The sequence below is a fragment of the Malaya genurostris genome, chromosome 3, assembly GCF_030247185.1.
Source record: "Malaya genurostris strain Urasoe2022 chromosome 3, Malgen_1.1, whole genome shotgun sequence".
Lineage (NCBI taxonomy): Eukaryota > Metazoa > Arthropoda > Insecta > Diptera > Culicidae > Malaya > Malaya genurostris.
The window spans coordinates 222922790-222946756 of record NC_080572.1 but is presented as its reverse complement, the minus strand read 5'-3'; the positions used below and the strand labels follow the sequence as shown (position 1 = coordinate 222946756).

Below are 23967 nucleotides of genomic sequence, written 5' to 3'. Positions count from 1 at the left end.
CACGCATTTCGAAACAAACTAATGAAAACGATTAAACAACTGCACAAGTGGTTAGAGAAGAGTGTAAACAACAGGACGCAGCCATAAAAATTGACAGATTCTGCGAAATGGCTGCGGTTTTTGGTTGCATCCATGCTTTCTGGTACAGCCCTTATTACAGTAAATCTAACTTATATTTAATGCATTCAGACAAAGTTTTAGGTGCTAAACCATGTAAATTTACACGTTTGCTTTAAAGGCGGGGTATGTTTGACGTATATTTATATAATTCTTGTAAAGTTCTATCGTTTCGCGCATTACGTTCTTATGTGTATTTGTGGATTTGCTTCGTTTAGAATCATTGAAAGTTGGTAATTGTCGATAGAAAAGATGATTCCAATTTTTTGTGAATCGAATGCCATCAATACTTTTAGCATTTAGAGTTCCTGACTGGATTTGTCGCAGATTGACCCAGCTCTGAACAAAACTCGTCCATCAGTATGGAATCTACTGTAGATGTAAGCCATTCTGAAAATGTTAGAACTCTTCCCAAGGCGAGTATGCGATTCGGAGGAGCGTCAAGGTCGTAAATCGCGAATCGATCCAAAATTTTACCAATTCTCAAATAAAAGCAGCATTGGAGGAGTAACCAGCCCCGGTCACCCCTACTCTATGTGATCGGGAAAAAATCGGCAGAGTACACAAAACTGTATTCGCACCGTGATAGCATCCGTTCCAAAAGTAGCTCTTGTTAATTTCTATCATTCTTTGACATGCATCGTCACGCTCGCCGCTATTGTTTCCGAAATAGAAGAGGTCAATGACTATAAAAGCCTTTCGTGCACCGTACATCAAATCGTTTCATCTATCAATTATCCGTCCAACGTTTGCCGGCCATATAGGAACTGGTGCTAATATTAGATATGAGCAGGTTTAAACAAATTTATCAGCCAAGTCATCGCCATTTTTCCACTCGGCAAAAATGGGCTCTGGCATGTCCTCTGGCAAAGGTGTCGCGTGATTATTACTCCATTAGCAGCGTGGAATAGAACACCTCCGGTCTGTTCGGTTGTGTGATGGGGCACAGTTTCGCCAAGAAAAGGAAACTCGTAGAAGGAGAGTCGGCCGGAATTAGAAAGCGAAAAGCACTTCACTTCAAGCTCCTGGTACCGGTTATTACTGGACATCCAAAGCCCCTTTGGCGAACTGATTTTCGCCATCGCTTGGCGTTCGTGTCTGTCAGCAACAATGCCATCAATCCTGCTACCAAGAATATGTAGGACGACGCTATGGGCTGGTTTCGCGCGTGTACATGACCACATGCTCGAACGTTCACGTAACAATGCCTCAAACGGGTTGAAAATAGGCTTATGTGAGGTGAGTGTGATGGAATTGTTTGGGGGAGTGTGTGGTTTGGCGGACAGCAAACAATCTAAAGACGTCACTGTGGCAGAAAGTTTGGTGTTGTTGGAGTTTTTTCTAATAAAAAGCAGGGAAATTGACAATATATTTTTCGAACAACGAACATGTGGTCAAAGGATCTTTAACCAGAATAACAAAGATTACCCTAAGCCCTTTTACAATACATTTCACCGCATGACTACCGTCCAACCCGGGATCCCTTGGCTCCAATCCACGTCGTCATCGTTTCTATCCCGACGTTGTTGTTGTCGGTAGCAAGTAATTTAATGCTCCGACAAAGGCATTTTCAGGTTATGTTCCTTCTTTGGCTAGTCGATTCAACATGTACCTTTACATAGTTAGTACATACACAAGAATGAGAAACAATTTACAATCACAAAATGTTACCACCCTTCCCACCGTTGGGAAGGCACCCGCTGCTTAACGCGGTGGATTATGGAGGGAAATCGGTTGTACTCGAAAAGTTTGCTTCAGTCGCTTGATCGCAATCCACCACAGCCAAGGGTGTTTAAAAAAAAGTGAACAGGGGATTGGACACAAATTAGAACGAAAGTAAAATAAGAATTTATTTAAATCCCAGCGAATCCCCCGACCGATCCAACACCGGCACAGGGGCCTCAAGAATCAAGTGGTCCCTTCCATCAACGCAGTACAATGGTTTGATTTGTTTGCAGCGGATTCCGGCGATGACATCCAGCAGCGTTGCCGAGCAAGGATTGCGGGTTTAACCAGACACGAAAGCTCACCAAAGCACTCTAGCTTTCGTTCGTTCGTTGGTTTGGTTCGCTGTTTTGGCACCGATGGCTGTTATGACTACCCGGGTGTGGTATTTTTAATGCCCTACAAAAGGCATTCTGTGAACTCCATGCCTGCCCGAAGAGGATGAAGTGTGAGGTGGCACGGACAAAGAAGTTACTGGTCAACAAGTTGACCGGGTCGGGTGCCGGCGAAGGGGGAGAAAGGTAAATTAAGGATCCAAGTTCCGCTTCCAAGTGGGGCGGATTGTAATAGTTTAGTCGTGAGTTTCGTGTGGACTTTGGTCAGTTTTGTTGTGACCGCGATTCGAAACGGTAGTCTTGAAACAGTGCTCTCCCGTGGGAGTGGGAAACATTCATGGCCACTGGTGTTGATACACTAACTAATTGACTCTGCAGAGTGAGAGTGTTTTGTGTTCCGATGCAGTCCGGTTAATTAAATTCAAGTTCACGGTTGAAGTAAAAGTTATAGGCTGGAAGGAGCAGTGATTTGAAGGTGAGTTTGCCGAAATTTGTATCGCTGATTATTCTATGTTTAGTTGGGATTGATCGAAAAATAGGTTTATTTGTATATTTTTGTAAAATCTCAAGACAATGCAAAACTTTCTAAGAGTGATCATTGAAAATTTTTAAATTATGTTCAATATGAATCTAGAGATATAACGTCCACTTAGACCAGAGTCGATATGTATTAGTCAATCGCGAATCAGGAATGATCACAAACAATTGCTAAAAAATCATTTGAAAGTTTCGTTACGTTTTGTGTTCCAGCTCAATTGTGGCCACTAGAATACTTAAGATTTAACTACACTTAAATACACAAAAGTGTTGTCAAAATTGTACCAAAGTGTTTCAGTATCTCAAAAAATAATGATACTGCAGTAAACTTTGAATATCTTATATTAAAAATAAAAATGTACCCTTTGTTGTATTTTGAGACTGCATGCTTTGTTATATTTGTAATGTAATGTTTTCATAATTATTTACATAATTAAGATCACGACATTTTTTGCTTCCGCAATGCTGTGAATTTCGTTGTAAAGAAACGTGTAAACCTTCTTGTCATGTGAAAGCGAAGGGAAGAGTTGATAAAGTAACTTTCTTACTGAAGTAATTAACATAATAATATGGTACTTTACGTCTAATTTTATTGATAAATGCCTTCCTCAGTGATCCAACCAACGTTTGGAGTCTTTGGGATAAAATGACTACAAAAAAATTTTTGGTCGTTTTGCTCTGAATGTGAAGGAATAAGCCATTAAAGAAAAAAACCTTTTTAAATCGACCTAGTGGTATAATGATGTCTTTCTCATATTTTTACTTATGTTTTCAAAAATATCACTAGAAGATTCTGCGAGGAAATTTTTTTTTCAATCTTGAATAAAATAAAAAACTTTCTTTGGATATAAACTAACATAACCTTTTTAAATTAGTAAACAGTTATGTCAAGTAAGTTAACTTTTACGCGTAAGTTTTGGAACCGGAAGTCGAACCCGGATGAAATTAAACAGCAACCAATAAGACTATAGGAACTTTTACTTGAGCCTGTTTGTGGAAATCGATCAAATCATCTCTGAGAAAATTGAATGAGTCTCGTTTGAAACTTTTTGGCCACTATTTATGGTACTTCTGGAACCGAAAATTCTGAACCACTACAGCCGCAGTCGGTACGTTTAGTAAGTAACTAATATAGCCTACAAATTGAACCAGTTTTAAGCCAAATCTAGAAGAATTTTACCCTTTTTTGCATCGTCACTAAAATGACTTGTGGTGTGAAATTTAATAGCAACCTAAAAAACTACGATTTTTATTTAATGAGTGACATTACACATACTCTCACACAAAAACGCACAGACACAAAGAACACTTAGCTCTCTGGGCCAATTTTCACTAATGATTGCATAAACTTTCTACATGAGAAAGGCAATAAGTGTACTTTTATAGAAAAGCATCGTTATCGTGATTTTGTGATAATATTAACAAATAGGTACAAATTGAATAAAGGATTTACAGATTTGCATATTTTGCCCTTGAAAAATATAAATTTAAATGTTGCAACCATTCACGCTTTAAGAAATTGAATAAAGCACGCTGCGAACGGATCAAAGCCGGTGGTGTTTTCTTCTTCCGTACTGCACGTACCGATGCGTACCAGTTTTGCATCGTCATTTTGAATGACGATTTGAAGGTTTTGACACTCATTGCACAGTATCCTTCAAAATAATAAGAGCTTTAATTTGAATCATGATTTCGTTGCTGAGAAATCGAAGTGACTTCCGTTTTTGGAGATTTTTCTCACTATTATCGGTGCTTTCGAAAGCGGAAACCGGAGAGTAGTAGTCCCAACGTAGTTTTATATATTCACTGACTAACAAGATCTCCCCACTAGATGAATTTAGCAGTAAGTTTTATAAAAAATGTGCACCTGGTTTCGCTATCGCTTGTGTACAAAAAACCCATGAAATTGAAAATTTTCACTAATCGCGCTGTATTACCGAAACCGGAACTTTTTGGGAACATTTTAAAAATTTTTAAAGATCTCTTTTATTTGATTCTTAGTTTGTGAAAATCGGTTTGAAAATTTCCGAGAAAATTGATTGCGCATTTTTTAATAAATTTGCACATATTTCCGGAACCGGAAGTAGGATCCAAATAAAATTTAAGAAAATTGTATGAAGTCATAACACCTTTCATTCGAATCTAAGTTTGTGAAAATCGGCACCGCTATCTCTGAGAAACGCGTGTGACTATTTTTTTCCTCTTTTAGTGCATATCACCCTGTAATTCCGGAACCGGAAGTCGAATCCAAATGAAACTCAGGAACTTTGTATGGAAACTTAAGACCTTTCATTTGAATTTAAGTTTGTGAAAATCGGTTCAGTCACTTCTGAGAAAAGTGAGTAACAATATTTGTCACACACATACGCACGAACACACATACACATCGACATTTGCTCAATTCATCGAGCTGAGTCGAATGGTATATGACATTCGGCTTTCCAGGTTTCTGTTCAAAAGTTGGTTTTTACGGTGATTGTATGGCCTTTCTATATGAGAAAGGCAAAACTTATACTTTATTTATCTAGTCGTATGATAATATATTTCTCTTGTCATTTAAAAAGTCTCATCATAGCATACTTATTTCATAAGAATAGTTCTTACACGAATTTGAGCTTAAAACGTCTGACCAAAAATCCATTCAGTTTGTTTACAAAAGCGGCTTTCAGTGGATAAGTCGGATATCCGAGATCATTTTTGTAATCAAAAGTATCAGTAATAATGCATTTAAACTTCACCACTGGTTCACTTTCTGAACAAATCTGCGGATATAAAAAAAACGCGATTTGTCAGTGATGTCACTTATACGTTCATATCTCTGGAGCCAAAAGTGTCTGCGATTCGATCTTCGAGCTTGTTCAATGATCCAATAGTAACTTTTAAACAAGTCTAGGATCTATTCAGCTATCTCCGAAAACAATGAGCGAAGGGAAAAATGCGTTTTGTCGATTACCCCGCTTATACCATTATATCTCCAGAACCAGAAAGTCAATTGATATTCGAACTTGACTCACACTCACTCAAAGTAGCTTTCAAATGAGCCAAATGATTTTTGCCAATTTAGTTTATATTAGGATATTTATATACCCTTCCTAAATATGACCCTAACCTATCATTTAAAAGCTCTAAGTTGGATCCAAGTTTAATACATCTGTAGCCGAATTCCGTTCACAAAATTTCTTGAAAGAAAAAAAATGGAAAGAGATTTTGCCTATTTTCCTAATTTGGAATACCCGTCAATTAGACAGTTACAGTTCAGGAAGAAACTTTTTGACGCCTATAAAAGGAAAAGAAAATAATTTTCTCTTCACAATTTTTTGCGAAATAAATCCAGACAAATATTTCTCTTAGAGATAAAAATTCAGTAAAACTTTTAAAAAAATATTACAATAGAGGTATTATTTGTATCGTTTTATTAGCAAAAGATAGAGGGCCCCAAGAAAAAATTAAGCTTCCTCGCCACCGTATGTTTTTGAAGGATATAAGAAATCCGAGTGGCAGCTTTGAGAAGCTATTTCGAATGTCTAAATGTTTAGGCGAAAAGTTTATTACCAACCTCCTAATACGAGTCCTCTCTGCTGCGGTCAACCAACAACTAAGTGCATTTTGCTCAGTCAGATACATTTATCTTAGTTAAGAACAAATGTCAGTTAGATTCAGGGAAGTCTGAAGCAAATTTTTCTTGCATTCGGCTACGGAGGTTTTTTGGCCGCTCTAATATATTTATGCCAAGAGCTCATATTTTGGGTTGTAATCAAAACGGATAACTAATGCATATCTAATATGATAAAAAATGTAATAATCTTTGATAAAGAATGGAATAATCTTTAAAAAACTAGGACTAGGTGTACTTCATTTTGATTACGTGTCAGGCCAAAAAATATTGGAGTGGCCAAAATACTTGAGTTATCCTAATGAATAAGAACTCAAACTTTATTCGTAACGGCTTTGTTGTGGATCAAGAGATGTTTTGTTCTGTTCACCTATAGGAAACATTCAAAACCATTTAGCGGAGAATCATGAAACTACATTTAGTCTTAGCAATTAATTTTATCTCATTCTCGTCGATTGTTCAAAATTCGTCAAGAAGAAAAGGCAATTTTGTAAAGAGATAGACATTTTGATATTTTTTTCGCTTTATAATTACAAATACGAAAACAAGTAAAGTTTAATTAAATAAGGTCGTGTTTGTGAGCAATCATCTCTCTTCCAAATACGGTAGTCAACTCAGAAAAGGTAAAATCAACAGGAAAGATGACGCTCAAAACAGGAACATATTTACAAATACTCCCAACTGATACTTATCTGTTGTAATAATTACTTGCCCGACTGCTACTTCATGAGAACCTATAATATTTTTATTACATAGGGTAGGCGAATTTACTAATTTTTTTTCTTGTGAACGCTACAAAATATCTCAATATTGTAAGAACTTGTAAATTGAACGGTTTTGGTATAGTATTTTCATCTTTAAGCGGAGTCGTATTAAGATGTTAATTCAACAAGTTAATAAACTCCTCCGGCAAATATTTAGTCATTCGAATTAGCTCCTCAAAGTTACCATCCGGTATTTCAAATGGATTGTTGATATCCTTAAAAAATCGACGGTGACGAAGTAGCCTATTTTTTTTTCGACAGTACCACTCCTCCTATGCAAATACTATTGCACAAAGAATACCTCCATTGCTCCTACTTTTTCTTTTTCATGTGTCAAAAAATTTCTTCTTGAAGTTGACAGGAATTTCAAATTAAGAAAATAAGCTAAATCTGTTTGCAATTTTCTTTTATTTTAGGAAATTCCGTGACAGGAGCATAGTTGCTAAAATCGTTGAGAAGAAAAGTGAATTTTGTGAAGAGAAAGACATTTGATGATTTCCTTTTCTTCTAGAAAATTGTTATATATTTCTTTTGTCATCGGAATTCGGCTGCTGCTGGTTTTGAACAGTGTTTTGCCTAGTATTATACTATCACCATTCATTCTTTCATTCACTTTTGAACCGAGGGCCGAATGCCATATACCATTTTAATCAGTTTTTCGAGATTGCAAAATCTCTGTGTTTTTTTATGTGACAGATAATGTTACTCACATTTCTCGGAGATGCTGAATCGATTTTGATAAACTTAAACTCAAATGAAGGGTCTAAGGATGCTATGAAAAATTTCGAGTTTCATTGAGATTTGACTTTTGATTCCAGAGTTACAGTGTGGTATGTGCCAATACTAGAATTTCGAGGAAGTTTTTTTTGTTTTTGTTAACTCATATACGAAGCGAATTCCGTTAAAATAGTAAGAAAATTCTTCAAGTTAGTTGTAGAAATTAAACGGTTTATAGTACCATAAGCTTCTGTTACATTCCATTCGCATTCGAATGAAATTTTATTTTAAATTTGGCTGAAAACTGTTTCAGTTTGTATACACTTAAAAAAAACTCTGTGATTTTACATCGTATTAAAAATTAAATGGAGCGTCGCAGTTGACACAAATTTACGTGGAAGAACATTTAATATTGTGTCTAAAACTCCATGACATGAAATTCATTGAAATAATAAAAAAGAACACTGATAGTAACTACCGCGACTTGAACCGAAAATCATTGGATCGCAAGTACGTCTGTTAATCGACTGAACCACAGAAGCATGCATCTGCTTGGCTGGTAAAAGGTGCATTTAAATTCATACAGTCGCACCTGCTAGCAGAACGCAAGTTACAGTCGAAATCAGTAAAATTCAAGCTAATCTAACATTAAGTCATTACAAATAAAATTTTCCGTCATTTGACATATTGGGTCTTTATGAATTACATGGTATGAGGGATTAAGTCACCTGTAAAATTCATTTTTTTGGAATAGGTTATGTTAGTTGGCGACCAAATGAACCAATCTTGGCAAAACAGGGTTTCGTTTTGGAAAAAAACCGGAAATAGTGATCAAAAACTTTAAGCGAAACTCACTTAATTTTCTTAAATTGGTTTAACCCAATTTTTTTTAAATATACACAGAAAGAAATTATGAATTTTACAGGATACATAATTCGCAATATTCCATTCGTACAGAAATTTACTGACTCCGAGTGTAATTTGCACCCGGCTAGCAAGTGAGACTGTATGAATTTATATGCACGATTTACCAGCCAAGCAGATATGTGCTTCTGTGGCTAAGTGGACTAACCTGCGTACTTTGTGATCTAATGTTTTTCGGTTCAAGTCGCGCTGTTGCTATCGATCTTTTGAATTTTTTTCCATTCGATTTAAAGATATGTAATTTACAAATCACAGAACTCTACATGTTCTTAAACATAAATTTGTGTAAAATATAACGCTCCATTTATGTGCATCTGATGAGATGTAAAATCACAAGAATTTTTCGAACTGTGATACTATCAGTTTACATGTCGTGTAAGTTTCATCTTTTCTTTCTGCAGTGATCGACATTCGTTTTATTCATATGAAATAAATTCTGTAATGAAAAAACTGTCATTTTGATTTTTTAATTTTTGATTATGTGTGTGCCATGCCGCTGTGGAAGATTATCACTTAGTAAGAATATTTCAGATTATATTTTCGACTTGAAGGCTTACTCTCAAGACACAATTTTATGCACTTTCATTTTTATGCACGAATAACAATAAAAATTACCGATAATCGTCTTGAAATAAATGTGGTTTTCACAAAAGTCTACATGATTTGCGTAAATCATTGTTGGTGATTGATTGTTATTTTTCTATAAATCAGCTTTGTTGAGTAAGAATTGAGCATCCATTCTGAAAATGAAACATAATAATCATTCATATTTGCTTTTTATTGTAGTTCGGAACTCATTTAATGTCAATAAATGCTAATCTTACATAAATGCAAATTGCACTATAAATTCTAAAGTCTACAACAAATATGCCATAAATGTGTTTCAAAATCATGAACACGCACTCAAAATTATTTACAGAAATGTTTTAAAGAGGATGTTTGAAAGCAATATTGAGAGTTCAGGCATTGTTTTATTCTAGCAATTGTTATTATATTTTAGTGGCGATTTGCAATGCATTTAAAAAACCAATTATATGGTAAAAATTGCCCTAACTTGTTAGTCCGTGCAAAAGGTTTTAATGAGCTTTACAAATTGTTTTTCTACTTGTCAAGGGTGACGTTGGCTATAGATATCATAAAACAATTTACAAAATCCTTATACATTATAATTAAAGCCTAAAGGCATTCGAATTGTTACTTGGTGGTTGAAACGAAAAAAAGATATATCGAATGCGTTAGTATTCCAAAAAAAACTTTGAAGACAAATTCGCTATGTATGGGTTTCTGTCTTGAGATATTCTGGTCGATATTTTAACCTTTGAGTGTTTGCAGATCTTTTTGCTAGGTTGATTCTAAGTTTTCCTGTATGTAGACTACCCAATAGCTTTAACATACGAAATTGAAAAGTATTTTAGCATAGTTTATGCATCATTTCACGAAGCTATTCACTATGTATAACTATACTTCACCTGAACGCACTCATTTTTTAGCTAATGAGCATTTTGACAAGTCTTTAAGTGTAAAAGTTAACTCTATTATCATGTCGTTTGAATCATTCGTGCATTCAATCTGAGGGAACAAAAATAAACTAACTATTATAATCTACAGTAAAACAAAAATTTTGCATTAAGTGAATGGTAGGTGCTACACCTACAATAGTGTCGATCGTAGTGACATCTGCCAGTATTCGCCACGCTGAATGAGCAAATTTTACACACAGTTTAAATGCAAGCCAGTATATCTGTTTTCTGTAGTGTATCATTTCATATCGGGCTCTAATCGGGTACCAACTAATTTCAAGGTTTCGGACTAGAAGTTCGGGTTTGGGTATCAGTAGTTTTTTTTAAAGATTCGGGTACCAGTAATATTTAGAGATTCGCCTTCGGGCTCCAGTCTATATTTCAGATTCCGGATCGGGGCAAGTTATTTCTGTTTATTTAATTTTGTGTTCAAGTGACGAATTTTTTTTTCTATCGGGTTCCGCATCCCACCATCTCTAGGTCGCACGAGCTTACTTTAGTTACAAAAATGCCGAAAATGATGGTCAAAATTCCTAAACAAAAATCATTTCGTTTTCGCAACTTATCAAAGCTGTTTTACTTAAATCCCAAAAGTGAAATAAAATATTCGAAAATATTAAATATGAAAATTATATGTGAAGAAACGCTAAATTTCTGAAGTAATGAAATACGCCTTTGACTCTTAACTTTGGAAGTATTTAACTCACTTTACCAAGGAAAATTCAGTAGGCCACATTTTACTGGACATAGTGACGTGCACTGTTTCATATAAATCGTTTCATTCCTTCGAAGCTGCTAGAAGAAAATGAGACCAATTATTTTTAATTGCACTTCAGAAATGCGTTGATTGAATCACTCCATCAAAGCAAGCTTTGACTCGTAAGTAACCCATGTTGTGTTTTAGCACTTGAAACCTGTTTAGATTTTTGTTGTCGCCTCCGGCCTAAATAAAAATATTCCGCATGACTCGAAGCCTTTGTGCGGTAGGAAATTTCGCAACGGCGAAAGTGTCGTATTTTTGAGTTGAAGGAAGAAAAATACTTAATATGTAATGCTGAAAATTTGATTCAAACGTTACATGGCTTGTTTAGGAAAATTTTGTACAAATACTAACGTACTATAACAGTCCTACTTATTTCTACCTCATTAAATACCAATGGCTTGAAATCACATTCACGAGTAAGCAACCACCTCTCAAGCATTCCGGTCAATTAATTCGGAAAATTGAGCAAATCATTTGCACAATTTAAGCAAATCTCTCCAACGATAGCTTTTGAAACGCATCGTTTAACCACCACACACTGAAAGCAGCTCTTGTAATAAATGAATATACTAAAATGCATTGGTGGAGTCCGTTTGATATGGAATCATTTCATGATTTATTCGTTTTTTCTCTGATGACATCTCAATTAATCTTTCATTTTGTAATATCACGAATCAAAAATCAGGAAATCACGAACGAATTCGTTAATGTTCTCGAAACGATTTTTATACAGTAGGTTGAATTTCCATGTTCACTAATTGTTATGACTGCGAGCTACGTTTTCTGGCTTATTCCGCCGGTGCTCATTAGTTGTGCCTCTACCCATTAGGTCCTTCTCAATTATTTTCTCTATCGAGTGCACACGACGATGCGAGCCTTTCTCGGTCCATTGGCCTAGTTCTTTTTTTTCCGGTGACTCATGATTGCGATAAGATCACATATTTACCGCCCACTGGCTCTCGGTGAGCTGAAAATGCTTCGACCTCAATAATTCCAGAAACTCATAAAATATAATAAAAAATAAATGAATTACCTGGTTTTCATTTTCTTTCTGGTGATTTCTAGCCTCAGCGGATTATCAGCAGTCAACAGGGAATCGGATTTTCCAACACAAAACCAAACGACCTGTATATCAACTAACTAACGAACGGATAGATAAAACAATGAAAGTGAATTAGATTGCACTTCTACTCCGTGCTCGGCAAAACGAATAAAAATTGAAAAAAAAACTTTTTGCAAGCAATACGCGCAATTTGAGTTTTCGTCCAACAGAAGGAACAGTTCGAAAACCAACGGCGATGGGTTGCGCCAGCAGTTCACCACTAATCAACGGAGGTGGTCCCGGTGGCATCGTAGAATCGGTTAAGGATACTGCCGGCAAAACGGCCACCGATGTACTACAGGCCGGAGAAAGTGCGATCCATGGTAAGTCCTGCTGAGTTGGCATCCGGTAGGGGTACATACATACATATAGTATACTGAATGGTTTACTGTTTCTAAAGTGTGAATGATGACGAAGCAAAATGGAAACCTTTCGATTTTTTCCAAAATTTCTAAATCTACGACTACAATAGAAAATTCGATTTCAATTTAGGCATAAATACGATCGAAATGTGAATAATAATTTCTTAGTTAGGAGGCCTAAGATACCATCCAGCGAGGATTGGGGATCTATTGGTTTAATATTCACCCCATCGTCCATCAATTCGAGGCCGCAATTTATCGTTGATGCTGATGTTGTTGTTAATGTCGACCAATATTGATAGTTCGTATTGGATCTGCTTTTGGATTGTAGATCTATTTCAACTAAATATTATAACAATAAATGAAATGAGGTAAAACGGTACAACGAGTTTTCTGCTGTCATTGAAACTATATGCAATCGATTTGTTAAATTTTTCTACATCAGAAACATTCTATTCGCTCTTCTGCAAGTTCTTCGGTTTTATCTTATATAGTTAAGCTTGAATACAATGCAGTATAAAAAGAGAACTTAGGGTAAAATGAGCATGATAGAGTTTCGTGCGGTCCTTCTAAATACATGTAATCGAATTTACTGACCATTTTGCACAAAAAAAAGTGATTTGTGATCAGCTGTATCAAGCCTCCAAAAAAAATCGTCGCGTTTTTGGTCCATTTTCTCCACTGTGCGTTGGTTATAACTTCGCTTATATTTATAGATTCGCATACTTCCCTACAGCTTTACTTTTGTATCAATTGGCCAATCAGAACGATGCTTCTAAACTGATAGATCGCTTACTCCTTCAAACCCATCGTCTCCATAAGGGAAATTCAGTAAGCAAGTATGGCGTCGTTGATTTCTAGCTGACAAAATAGGACACTGCTCGCTATTAATCAGAATTTTAATCATATCTAATTGAAAATACGTGGCTTGATACATTCAAATCGAAACTTAGAAAGATTTCCAATCAAATGGTGAAATAATATTTTTAATCGATACAAATGACTGAGCTGTAAGTGTTCAAAACCTGTTCACATTTTTACGTGTATTTTTCTTTGAGTTCATAATTTGCACTTGTATTTAGAAAACAAAGATGTATTCCACATAAAAAACCTTGTGGAGCAATCGAATGAGACTCATGCAATCGCGCATTCAAAAGCATGGCCATTGATTGAACTGTTTGATTGAAAGTATCGATCATTAGATTAGAATTTTGGTTGCCTTTTTCCACATCAATAGATCGAATAACTCCATGGGGCTGATCCTTGTAGTTTTTACTTTATACAGAAGAACTGACTTATGAAATATTCGAGGGGCTGGGATCCACTAGGAGATTGATAGTACCTATTAGCTCTCTCCGGACAGTACCTGCCTAGATGCCGTGTGGAATCCGGTGGAAAAAAATGAACCAAGAATAGATCCACTGGGTTCCTGCTTTCATGTCGTAAAAGGCGACAATTGCAGGAGTTTCTTTTACCTTTCAGTTATCAGATATTTTGAATGTTTCACTTCTGATTACTTTATTATACTAAGTTATCTCTTCATTCAACCTATCAATTTTCGTCTAGCTTCGGAAAAAAGTTTTATATGGAATGTTTTCTTCTTCCATGTTATTGATTGTCTTTCAGGATTATACATTGAATGATAAAAATCAACTATTGCGCAAATCCGTTGATAATACAAAGTTAATAACTGAGATAAAATGTAATCGGTATATTGAATACATAGTAAAAAACCTGTTTTAATCCACCTAGTGGTGTAATGATGCCTTTCTCATATCAATCATACTATCATATATAATACTGTGGTATTCTTCAAAATAATTTTCTTCGATTCTTAAAAGAATAACCGAAACCGGTTTGTTTGACCGTCTACTGATAAAAACTATCAATTGGAAAACATTTGAGGTCGATTTAGAAAAATTTTCAAGTTTTTTCCCCATTGTCAGTGATGGTGTACAATTTTTACCCACTTTATCCTATATTTCCGGATCCGAAAGTCGGATCCGCATAAAATTCAGGAATTACATATGGGACTACAGGACCTTTCATTTGAACCTAAGTTTGTGAAAATCGGTCGCGCCATCTATGCGAAAAGTTAGAACATATATTTTCTTATTTTTGCGCATTTCACCCCATAACTCCCGAACCGGATTTCGGATCCAAATAATATTCAGGAATTTTTTATGGGTCCTCAAGACCTTTCATTTGAATCTAAGTTTGTGAAAATCGGCTCAGCCATCTCCGAGAAAAGTTAGTGCAAAAAAACGTTACATACACACACACACACACACACACAGACATTTTGCGTACTCGACGAACTGAGTCGAATGGTATAAAACACTCGGCCCTCCTGGCCTCGGTTCAAAAGTCGGTTTTCACAGTGATTGCATAACCTTTCTATATGAGAAAGGCAAAACACTTGAAATTAATATTTCAAACAATAAATTAATATTTTTCTCGATAGCCGGCTGCCCAGATCAACCAATATAACCAATTAACAATTTTAATAAATAATTAAAATAATAAAGCGAAAATAATAAAGAATCAAGACACGCGTGCAATGTGTTGACCTTTGATTGGTGATTTAAAATGATTTTATAACTATTGTTTAGAATATGCCAATGCAATGGATCAACTATTTTGTCTAAATACTATTCACTCGTTTATTTTGTTTTACGTAATTTCATTTATAAAAATAGGGAAGTATAGTATTGTTGAAACGTTCACTCGGGAAATCAGTGAGTTTAGTGGTGCATCCGAGCATCTTGAAACCGGAACATACGGAGTCGCGCGCGAGTAATACCAATACTGAAATTTTTACTAACAAATATCCTTCTCCCGTGACCTTTGTGGAGTGCGCAGTAGTATATACGGCCTCTAGTAACAACAAGTGTTGGACTAACATCCCTTCCCATTCCTTAGACGATCTATGTTCGGGCCTGGTCTGGAAGGATTCGTAGTGTCAGTAGAATCGTAGCACCAGTCATGCAATGGTTCTGTACACTCTGAATCGGCTGCGAAGTCTGTTTCATATGAGAACAGAAGGTCAAATTCCACTACAGGAATGTAAAATACCAAGGCATATTGTATATTACATATTATATATTATATATAAAACAGATATTTTTCAGCAATCGACCTCATATAGAAAGGCTATACAATCACTGCAAAAACCGACTTTTGAACCAAGGCCCGGAGGGCCGAATGTCATATACCGTTCGACTCAGCTCGGCGAACTGAGCAAATGTCTGTGTGTGTGTGTGTGTGTGTGTGTGTGTGTGTGTATGTGTGTGTATGTGTGTGTATGTGTGTGACAAATATTGTCACTCACTTTTCTCGGAGATGGCTTAACCGATTTTCACAAACTTAGATTCAAATAAAAGGTCCCATAGCCCCATACAAAGTTCCTGAATTTCATTTGGATCCGACTTACGGTTCCGGAATTACAGGGTGATATGCATAAAAAATGTGAAAATAATGCAATAAAAATGTGAAAATAATGTCACTCACTTACCTTGTAGACGGCTAAGCCGATTTTCTCAAACATAGACTCTAATGAAAGGATCCATGGTCACGGTTCCATACAAAGTTCCTGAATTCATTTGGATCCGACTTCCGGTATCGGAATTACAAAGTGATGTGCACCAAAAACGTGAAAATAATGTCAACCTTTTTACTCGGAGATGGCTGAACCAATTTTCACAAACTAAGATTCAAATGAAAGGTCTCATAGTCCCATACACAGTTCCTAAACTTCATTTGAATCCGACTTCCGGTTCCGGAATTACAGAGTGATATGCATTAAATATGTGAAAGTAATGTCACTCACTTTTCTCGGAGATTACTAAACCGAATTTCACTATCTTAGATTTAAATGAAAGGTCCAATAGTCGCATACAAAATTCCTGAATATGATTTGGATCCGACTTTCGCTTCCGGAATTGCAGGGTGATATGCACCAAAAATGGGAAAATAATGCATTAAAAATGTGAAAATAACGTCACTCACTTTTCTCGGAGATGGCTAAACCGATTTTCTCAAACTTAGATTTAAATAAAAGGTCTCACGGTCCTATACGAAGTCCTGAATATCATTTAGATCCAAATTCTGATTCCGGAAACACAGAGTGATATGCATAAAAAATGTGAAAGTAATACATCAAAAATGTGATAATAATGTCACTCTTATTACTCTGGGATGGTTAAACCGATTTTAACAAACATAGATTCAAATGAAAGGTCTTATGGTCCCATACAAAGTTCCGAAATATCATACGGATCCGACTTCCGGTTTAGTAATTACAGGGTGATATATACCAGAAATTTGAAAATAATGTCACTCGTTTTTAGATTAGCATCACTGTTCTCATACAAATAGGCAACGCAAATGGCAAGCACTAGTTTGGAAAAATGATACTGACTGTGTGACATAAACACTGAAGCATGCTTTTGTGAACTACTCTATTCAATCTGAATCAATTGGTGTCGAAATTAGTGTCCGAAATTATTTAATAATAGTATGAAATATATTTTCATGAGACTGTTATGAAAGAAGAGAAAGGCATTATCACACCACTAGGTGGATTAAAAAGAGTTTTTCATTCCTAACCATACGTTAAGGAATGAACTGCGTAATATTTATGACTAATTTCCGGATACCAATGTGCTATATCAAAATCTCGAGTAATTCATAGAGCTATTTTTTGTAGGTTTTAGCTGCCAAAAAAAAAAACTAAATGCGATATGTCGCTGCTGAACTTTACTAGTAGCTCACCAATAAAATATGCTTATGTAACTTAAAACTTGATATCTTCAAAATCATACGCGACACCGATAGAAAAGTTATTAGATTTATTCATGAGTTTCAGATACCACATATGAAATCTAATATATTGGCCTACAATCTACCTTCTTTTGCAAAACTACTCAGATAACCGAAAAGAATATGATCGTTATTTGACAATTCAGTGTCTCCTACGTCTGATTAAATGCCAGCTTTAACAAAAAATAATTTTTTTTTCTTGAAAATGCCTATTTATATAAAATGTGCATTTATATAAAATGTGCATGAAAATCGAGTCAGAAGACAGCATGATCCTTGTGGCTTCACATCATGGGTAGAAGTCGTTTTTGTAAACATTCCTTGATGTATATTTCACTGTTCATTGATGCAGTGGTGATGAAGGGTGTCGAAATCTTACCGCAGCTACAGAATGCTTGCCAGACCATAGCTTTCTTACCAAATTTTCCGACTACAATCGATGTCTCGGACTTGTTTAACACTTGCCCTACTCGCACCGTATAATATTGTGGTCCCGGCAAGGATTTGTAATCGAATTTCACGTAGATTTCGTCATCCATGATTATGCAGTTCAAATTTCCAGCAAGAATCGTATTGTACAGCTTTCGAACCCTCAACCTGATCGATGCTTCTTGTTTTGGACTACGTTTTGGTTGTTTATACTTCTTATAGGTTTCGAAGATTCAAACGTTCTTTAGCACGAAGGACATTTGACTTCGAAATGCGCACTTTTTTGGCCACATCCCGAACTGAAACCTCCTTCTTTTGCTCGAACGCCTTCAGTATACGTTTATCCAAATGAGGGTTAGCAGGACTTTTTTTTCGACTCGTTTTCGGTTTATCATCAAAGGTGTTATCCTCACCGAACTTCCTGATTGCATTTTGCACGGCTTTTTCACTTACTCCTTCCATTTTTGCTATATTTCTCAGTGACAGTCCGCGTTCTGTGCTCCATTTGTACACAATTTTTCGACGTTGTTCTGCTAAAAGTCCACGCATTTCGAAACAAACTAATGAAAACGAATAAACAACTGCACAAGAAATTAGAGAAGAGTGTAAACAACAGGACGCAGCCAAAAAAATGACAGATTGAACCATTGCGAAATGGCAGCGGTTTTTGGTTGCGTCCATACTTTCTGGGACAGTCTTTAGAATTAAAACAAATCAATTTTCCCTATGTCCATAGAAAATTTCAAAATTTTCCATGCGTTATTTTTTTTTTTTGTTTCATAAACTCCAATATCTTAAATTTATACAAAGCGATAATATATTATCCAATGTGTAGCTATTTTTATTCCATAACACAGTTAAGATGAATATATAGTATTTATTGTTTCTACTGCTGTACCACGCGTAGTACTCAGACCAGACCTATAAAGAAAAGCGAATATCTAAAGACCTAATAATGATTATCCCGTATTCAAAACGGAGCTGCGTAGCGTGTAGAAAGTTCATTTCACGATCATTTTAACACATGGAAACACTTTCTCTCTCTCTCTGTTTCTCTCTACTGCCGCCCTGTTCCCACCAAAGCCATCGAAATTGGGTTTCACCTGAAACTCAGTTCAGCGGATGTGGATAAGACATGAAAATAGCATGGTTCTTTGACACCCATCCAGCAATCCCCCACGATAGCTCGGTGCTTGTGTAAAACAGCACCTTTGCGTAGCCTTTTTCCCTTCTCGATTGAGTGACTTTAATGTTCTTCCCTGACTTATGCCAAACGAATCAATTTCGCACTCGTACACGCGCGATAGCTGCTATCGGGGAGAAGGTAGCAAAAGCGAAAGAAGCGTAAAAATAGGTCCAAATATAATTTGGGAGTGTATATACCTGTCAACCCTGTATATACATATACTTATTTACAACCATAGTATGTAAGCACGGGGAAGTCGGAATTCGCTATTTGCGGTTGTTTGGAAACTAAGATATTCTATTATCGATGTTTTGCGCGAGTTTGCTTCTGCATGTAGAATGGGTTTCGTCAGGAATCTCACCTCAGGGATTTGAACTCCTGGAGGCGGTAGTAGACACTGTAAATATTGTAAAAGGAGTAATTTTTTTCTAGAGTGTAATGCTAAACTGTTGATTGTTTCATTCCCTAGAGAGTCAAAGTTAATTTCGTTACATTCATTGATAATAGAGTTATCATTCCCTTGGCTACTTCATTATTATCTGTTGATCTGTCGTTCCATTTCCGTTGAATGGTCTTACTCAAAACTTACTGAAATAAGATGCAATTTACGAGATTGGAATTGACATTAAAGAACTATGAATTAATTTTATATTCGATTTCGTACTCCAAATATGTGCTTGAAAAATGAAGTAAATTTACAAAATATTCTGATATGTGTAGGCCAAATACTGAACAAAATACTTTGATAGGTCGACAAATGACTAATTCGTACAATTTCGCCGTATGGTGTATATATGCGCGAAAAACTTCAGTTGAGTAAAATTTTCGTGCAAAACGTGAAAAAACCTTTGCTGTATCAAGAATACGTCTCCACATAACTCGGTCCATGGCTGCTTGTCGCCAGCCACTCAAGGCACGGACGTTTCTGAGATCACCCTCCACTTGATCGATCCACCTTGCTCGCTGCGCTCCTCTTCTTCTTGTACCAGTTGGAATAGATTCAAGAACCATTTTCACTGGGCTGTCGTCCGACATCCTTATGACATGCCCAGCCCATCGTAGACCTCCGATTTTAGCTGTCCGTACGATAGGTGGTTCTCCTAGCAGCTGTTGCAATTCGTGATTCATACGCCGTCTCCACGTTCCGTCTTCCATCTGCACTCCGCCATAGATGATCCTCAGTACCTTTCTTTCGAAAACACTGAGGGCGCGTTGGTCCTCTGCCAGCATAGTCTAGGTCTCGTGGCCATAGAGAACAACCGGTCTAATGAGCGTTTTGTAGATGGTCAATTTCGTGCGGTGGCGTACTTTTCTCGATCGAAGGGTTTTCTGAGTCCAAAGTACGCACGATTCCCTGCCAACATACGTCTCTATATTTCTCTGCTTTTGTCATTGTCGGCGGTCACCAGTGAACCCAAATACAGAAACTCGTTAACCACCTCGATATCGTCACCGTCTCTCAATATTCGTGGTGGGAGGCGTAGTGCTTCTTCTCTAGAGCCTCTTCCTCTCATGTATTTTGTTTTCGACGCATTTATGGCCAGTCCGACTCGCCTAGCTTCAGCTTTCAGTCCGATGTAGGTTTCCGTCATCTTCTCAAAGGTTACGTGTCACAATATCAATATCGTCAGCAAAGCCAAGAAGTTGTACGGACTTTCGGAAGATCGTGCCACTCGTGTCGATCCTCGCTCTTCGAATCACACCTTCCAAGGCAATATTGAATAAGATACAAGAGAGTCCATGCCGTAGCCCTCTCCGAGATTCGAAGGGACTCGAGAGCGTCCCAGATACTCGGACGTAGCACATCACTCTATCTATCGTTGCTTTGACCAATCACGTCAGTTTATCCGGGAAACCGTATTCGTGCATGATCAGCCATAGCCGTTCTCGATCGATTGTGTCGTATGCCGCTTTGAAGTAAATGAATAGGTGATGCGTGGGTACGTTGTATTCACGACACTTCTGGAGTACTTGTCTTATCGCGAATATGTGATCCGTGGTGGCGCGGGCTCTAGTAACTCCCGCTTGGTACGGTCCTGCGAATTTCTTAGCTATTTGTGATAGACGACGGCAAAGGATTTGGTAGAGTACCTTGTAGGCGGAGTTGAGCAATGTGATTGCGCGGTAATTGCAACAATCTAGCTTATCGCCCTTTTTGTAGACGGGACATACCACTCCATCCATCCATTCCTGCGGTAGAATCTCCTCCTCCCAAATCTTAGAAATCATCCAGTGCAGCGCTCTAGTCAGTGCCTCTCCTCAATTAGACAATAGCCCTACGCTATTCTGGCAGAACTTAACCTCGTGCCACTACTCCAAAGACGTCAACGAAGGATTGAACTCCCCTGAAAGCACCGAAAGCACAGTAAAGAAGTGAAATTCGAGGAAGATATGAAGAAAAATAATGATTTACACACCAACAAATACCAACAAAAAATGCTTACCTGAAGGAAGGTTCGTACATTTGGCTATGGTATTGAAATTAAGCTAAACGGACATGGAAAAAGTTAAATAATGTCTATGAAAAATCGTGGACTTTTGAATCGAGGTCCGGAGAATTGAGTATCATATACCAATTGCAAAAGTACACGTTTTCACTGTTGATTTCATAAATCTTCCATTGATTTTTTTTCTCGTTCGGTATTGCGGATATATAAAAGACTAATTAGGTAAAATCAATTCGATTCAAAATATAAAAGATTAAGTTAAGTAATTCCAACAATAAACGTATTATCTACTGCAACAGATTTCCAAACAGATACGATTTCTCGCCCAAAAAGGAATCAAGCCAATTTTTGATTCCCTTGACAGAAAAGGATCTCATATCAATAGGAGTGATGGCGTCCAATCTGGACTGCAAAGTGGGTGAGGTTTATGGTTTATTGTTTACTGTGAAACAGTGGAAAGCACACTGGGACTAGTTTGAGCTAAAAAATTCTCTCCAACAGGATTAAAATCCCCTTTTTTGGCATCATTATATCAGGTATAATATTAAGCGGTATGAAGCGAGCTAGAAAAGTACAAAAGTGTGAAAAATGAGTGCACCATGAATTGAATTATTTGCGACAATTTTAGCATGACGGTACTAAATATGGGTAGCATGACACGGATCCCAAGACCTCCTGCACGTCCAAGTGCATTAGATTTATCTCTTTGTTCGACTTCAATTCGACTAGATTGCACCTGGAAAGTATTTCCTGATTTACATGGTAGCGATCATTTACCAATCATCATCTCAATTAGCAGTAACAAAGGCATTGCTAATTCAGTTAATATTCCATATGATTTGACAAAAAATATTGACTGGATTAAATACCAAAGTAATATTTCAAGTGTCTTAACTTCAATGGAAGAGCTTCCCCCACTTGAAGAATATGACTTCCTCGTTTGTTCGATTCTGGAGGCCGCAGAACAAGCCCAAACCAAACGATTTCTTGGTCCATCGTCTAACAGAAGACCTCCAAATCCTTGGTGGGACAAAGAGTGCTCAGATGCTAAACACGCAAAACAAAATGCTTTCAAGACGTTTTTAAAACGAGGAGGAGGAACTCCTCAGAATTTTGAAAAATTCTTGGTTTTAGAAACCAAGTACAAGAACATACTTCGGGTTAAGAAATGCAGCTATTGGAGACATTTTGTGGAAGGTTTGTCAAGAGAAACCTCAATGAGCACTCTTTGGAATACGGCCAGACGAATGAGGAATCGTAACGTAGGAAATGAGAGTGAGGAGTACTCGAATCGATGGATATTTGATTTTGCGAGGAAAGTTTGTCCAGATTCCGTTCCTACGCATAGCATTGTTAGGGAGTCTTCTTCAAATGATGATTCCATTGATAGCCCCTTTTCAATGATGGAATTTTCCATAGCACTCATGTCTTGTAACAATAACGCTCCTGGATTGGACAGAATTAAATTCAACTTGGTGAAGAATCTGCCCGACCTCGCAAAAAGACGTTTGTTGGAATTGTTCAACAAGTTTCTTGAGCAAAATATTGTTCCACCTGACTGGAGACAAGTGAAAGTTATCGCCATTCAAAAGCCGGGGAAACCAGCTTCCAATCACAACTCATATAGACCCATTGCGATGTTGTCCTGCATCAGAAAATTGTTCGAAAAAATTATTCTACGACGTCTCGACACTTGGGTCGAGACGAACGGTTTGTTGTCAGATACTCAGTTTGGCTTCCGTAGAAATAAAGGGACGAATGATTGCCTTGCATTACTTTCGTCTGACATCCAAATTGCCTTCGCTCAAAAGCAACAAATGGCATCTGTATTTTTAGACATTAAAGGAGCATTTGATTCAGTTTCCATTGATGTTCTTTCAGACAAGCTCCACCAACATGGACTCCCAGCGGTTACAAATAATTATTTGCACAACCTTTTGTCAGAGAAACGCATGCATTTTTCACATGGCGATTTGGCAACAATCAGAATTAGCTACATGGGTCTCCCGCAAGGCTCATGCCTCAGTCCGCTCCTCTATAATTTTTACGTGAATGACATTGACAGCTGTCTAGTAACCCCATGTACACTAAGACAATTGGCAGATGATGGCGTGGTTTCAGTTACTGGATCCAAAGCTATTGATCTGCAAAAACCATTGCAAGATACCTTAGATAAATTGTCCGTTTGGGCTGTTCATCTTGGTATCGAATTCTCTGCGGAGAAAACAGAGCTGGTCGTCTTTTCAAAAAAGCATGATCCCGCGCAACTTCAGCTTCATATGATGGGAAGAATAATCGAACAGGTTTTGACTTTCAAATACCTCGGGGTGTGGTTTGATTCCAAATGCACGTGGGGAGGACACATAAGGTATCTGATAACGAAATGCCAACAAAGAGTAAATTTTCTTCGAACAATAACAGGGTCTTGGTGGGGTGCTCATCCGCAAGATCTAATAAAATTGTATCAAACAACGATACTTTCAGTGATGGAATATGGATGCGTTTGTTTTCGTTCCGCTGCAAATTCTCATATTATCAAACTTGAGCGAATTCAGTACCGTTGTTTGCGAATTGCTTTAGGCTGCATGCATTCGACACATACAAT

The 23967-nt window shown here is 37.0% G+C and overlaps 1 protein-coding gene across 2 annotated transcripts in view; it reads left to right on the top strand.

Annotated features, from left to right (window-relative positions):
• Nucleotides 1-2462: 2462 nt before the first annotated feature.
• Nucleotides 2463-23967, top strand: part of LOC131439394 (uncharacterized) — a 47670-nt gene continuing 26165 nt past the window's right edge. For both annotated transcript variants that reach the window (XM_058610340.1, XM_058610339.1), the window contains exons 1-2: nucleotides 2463-2652; nucleotides 12081-12440. In XM_058610340.1, the coding sequence (XP_058466323.1) occupies nucleotides 12314-12440 (127 nt within the window). In that variant the 5' untranslated portion in view covers nucleotides 2463-2652; nucleotides 12081-12313. The remainder of the gene's footprint in view (nucleotides 2653-12080; nucleotides 12441-23967) is intronic.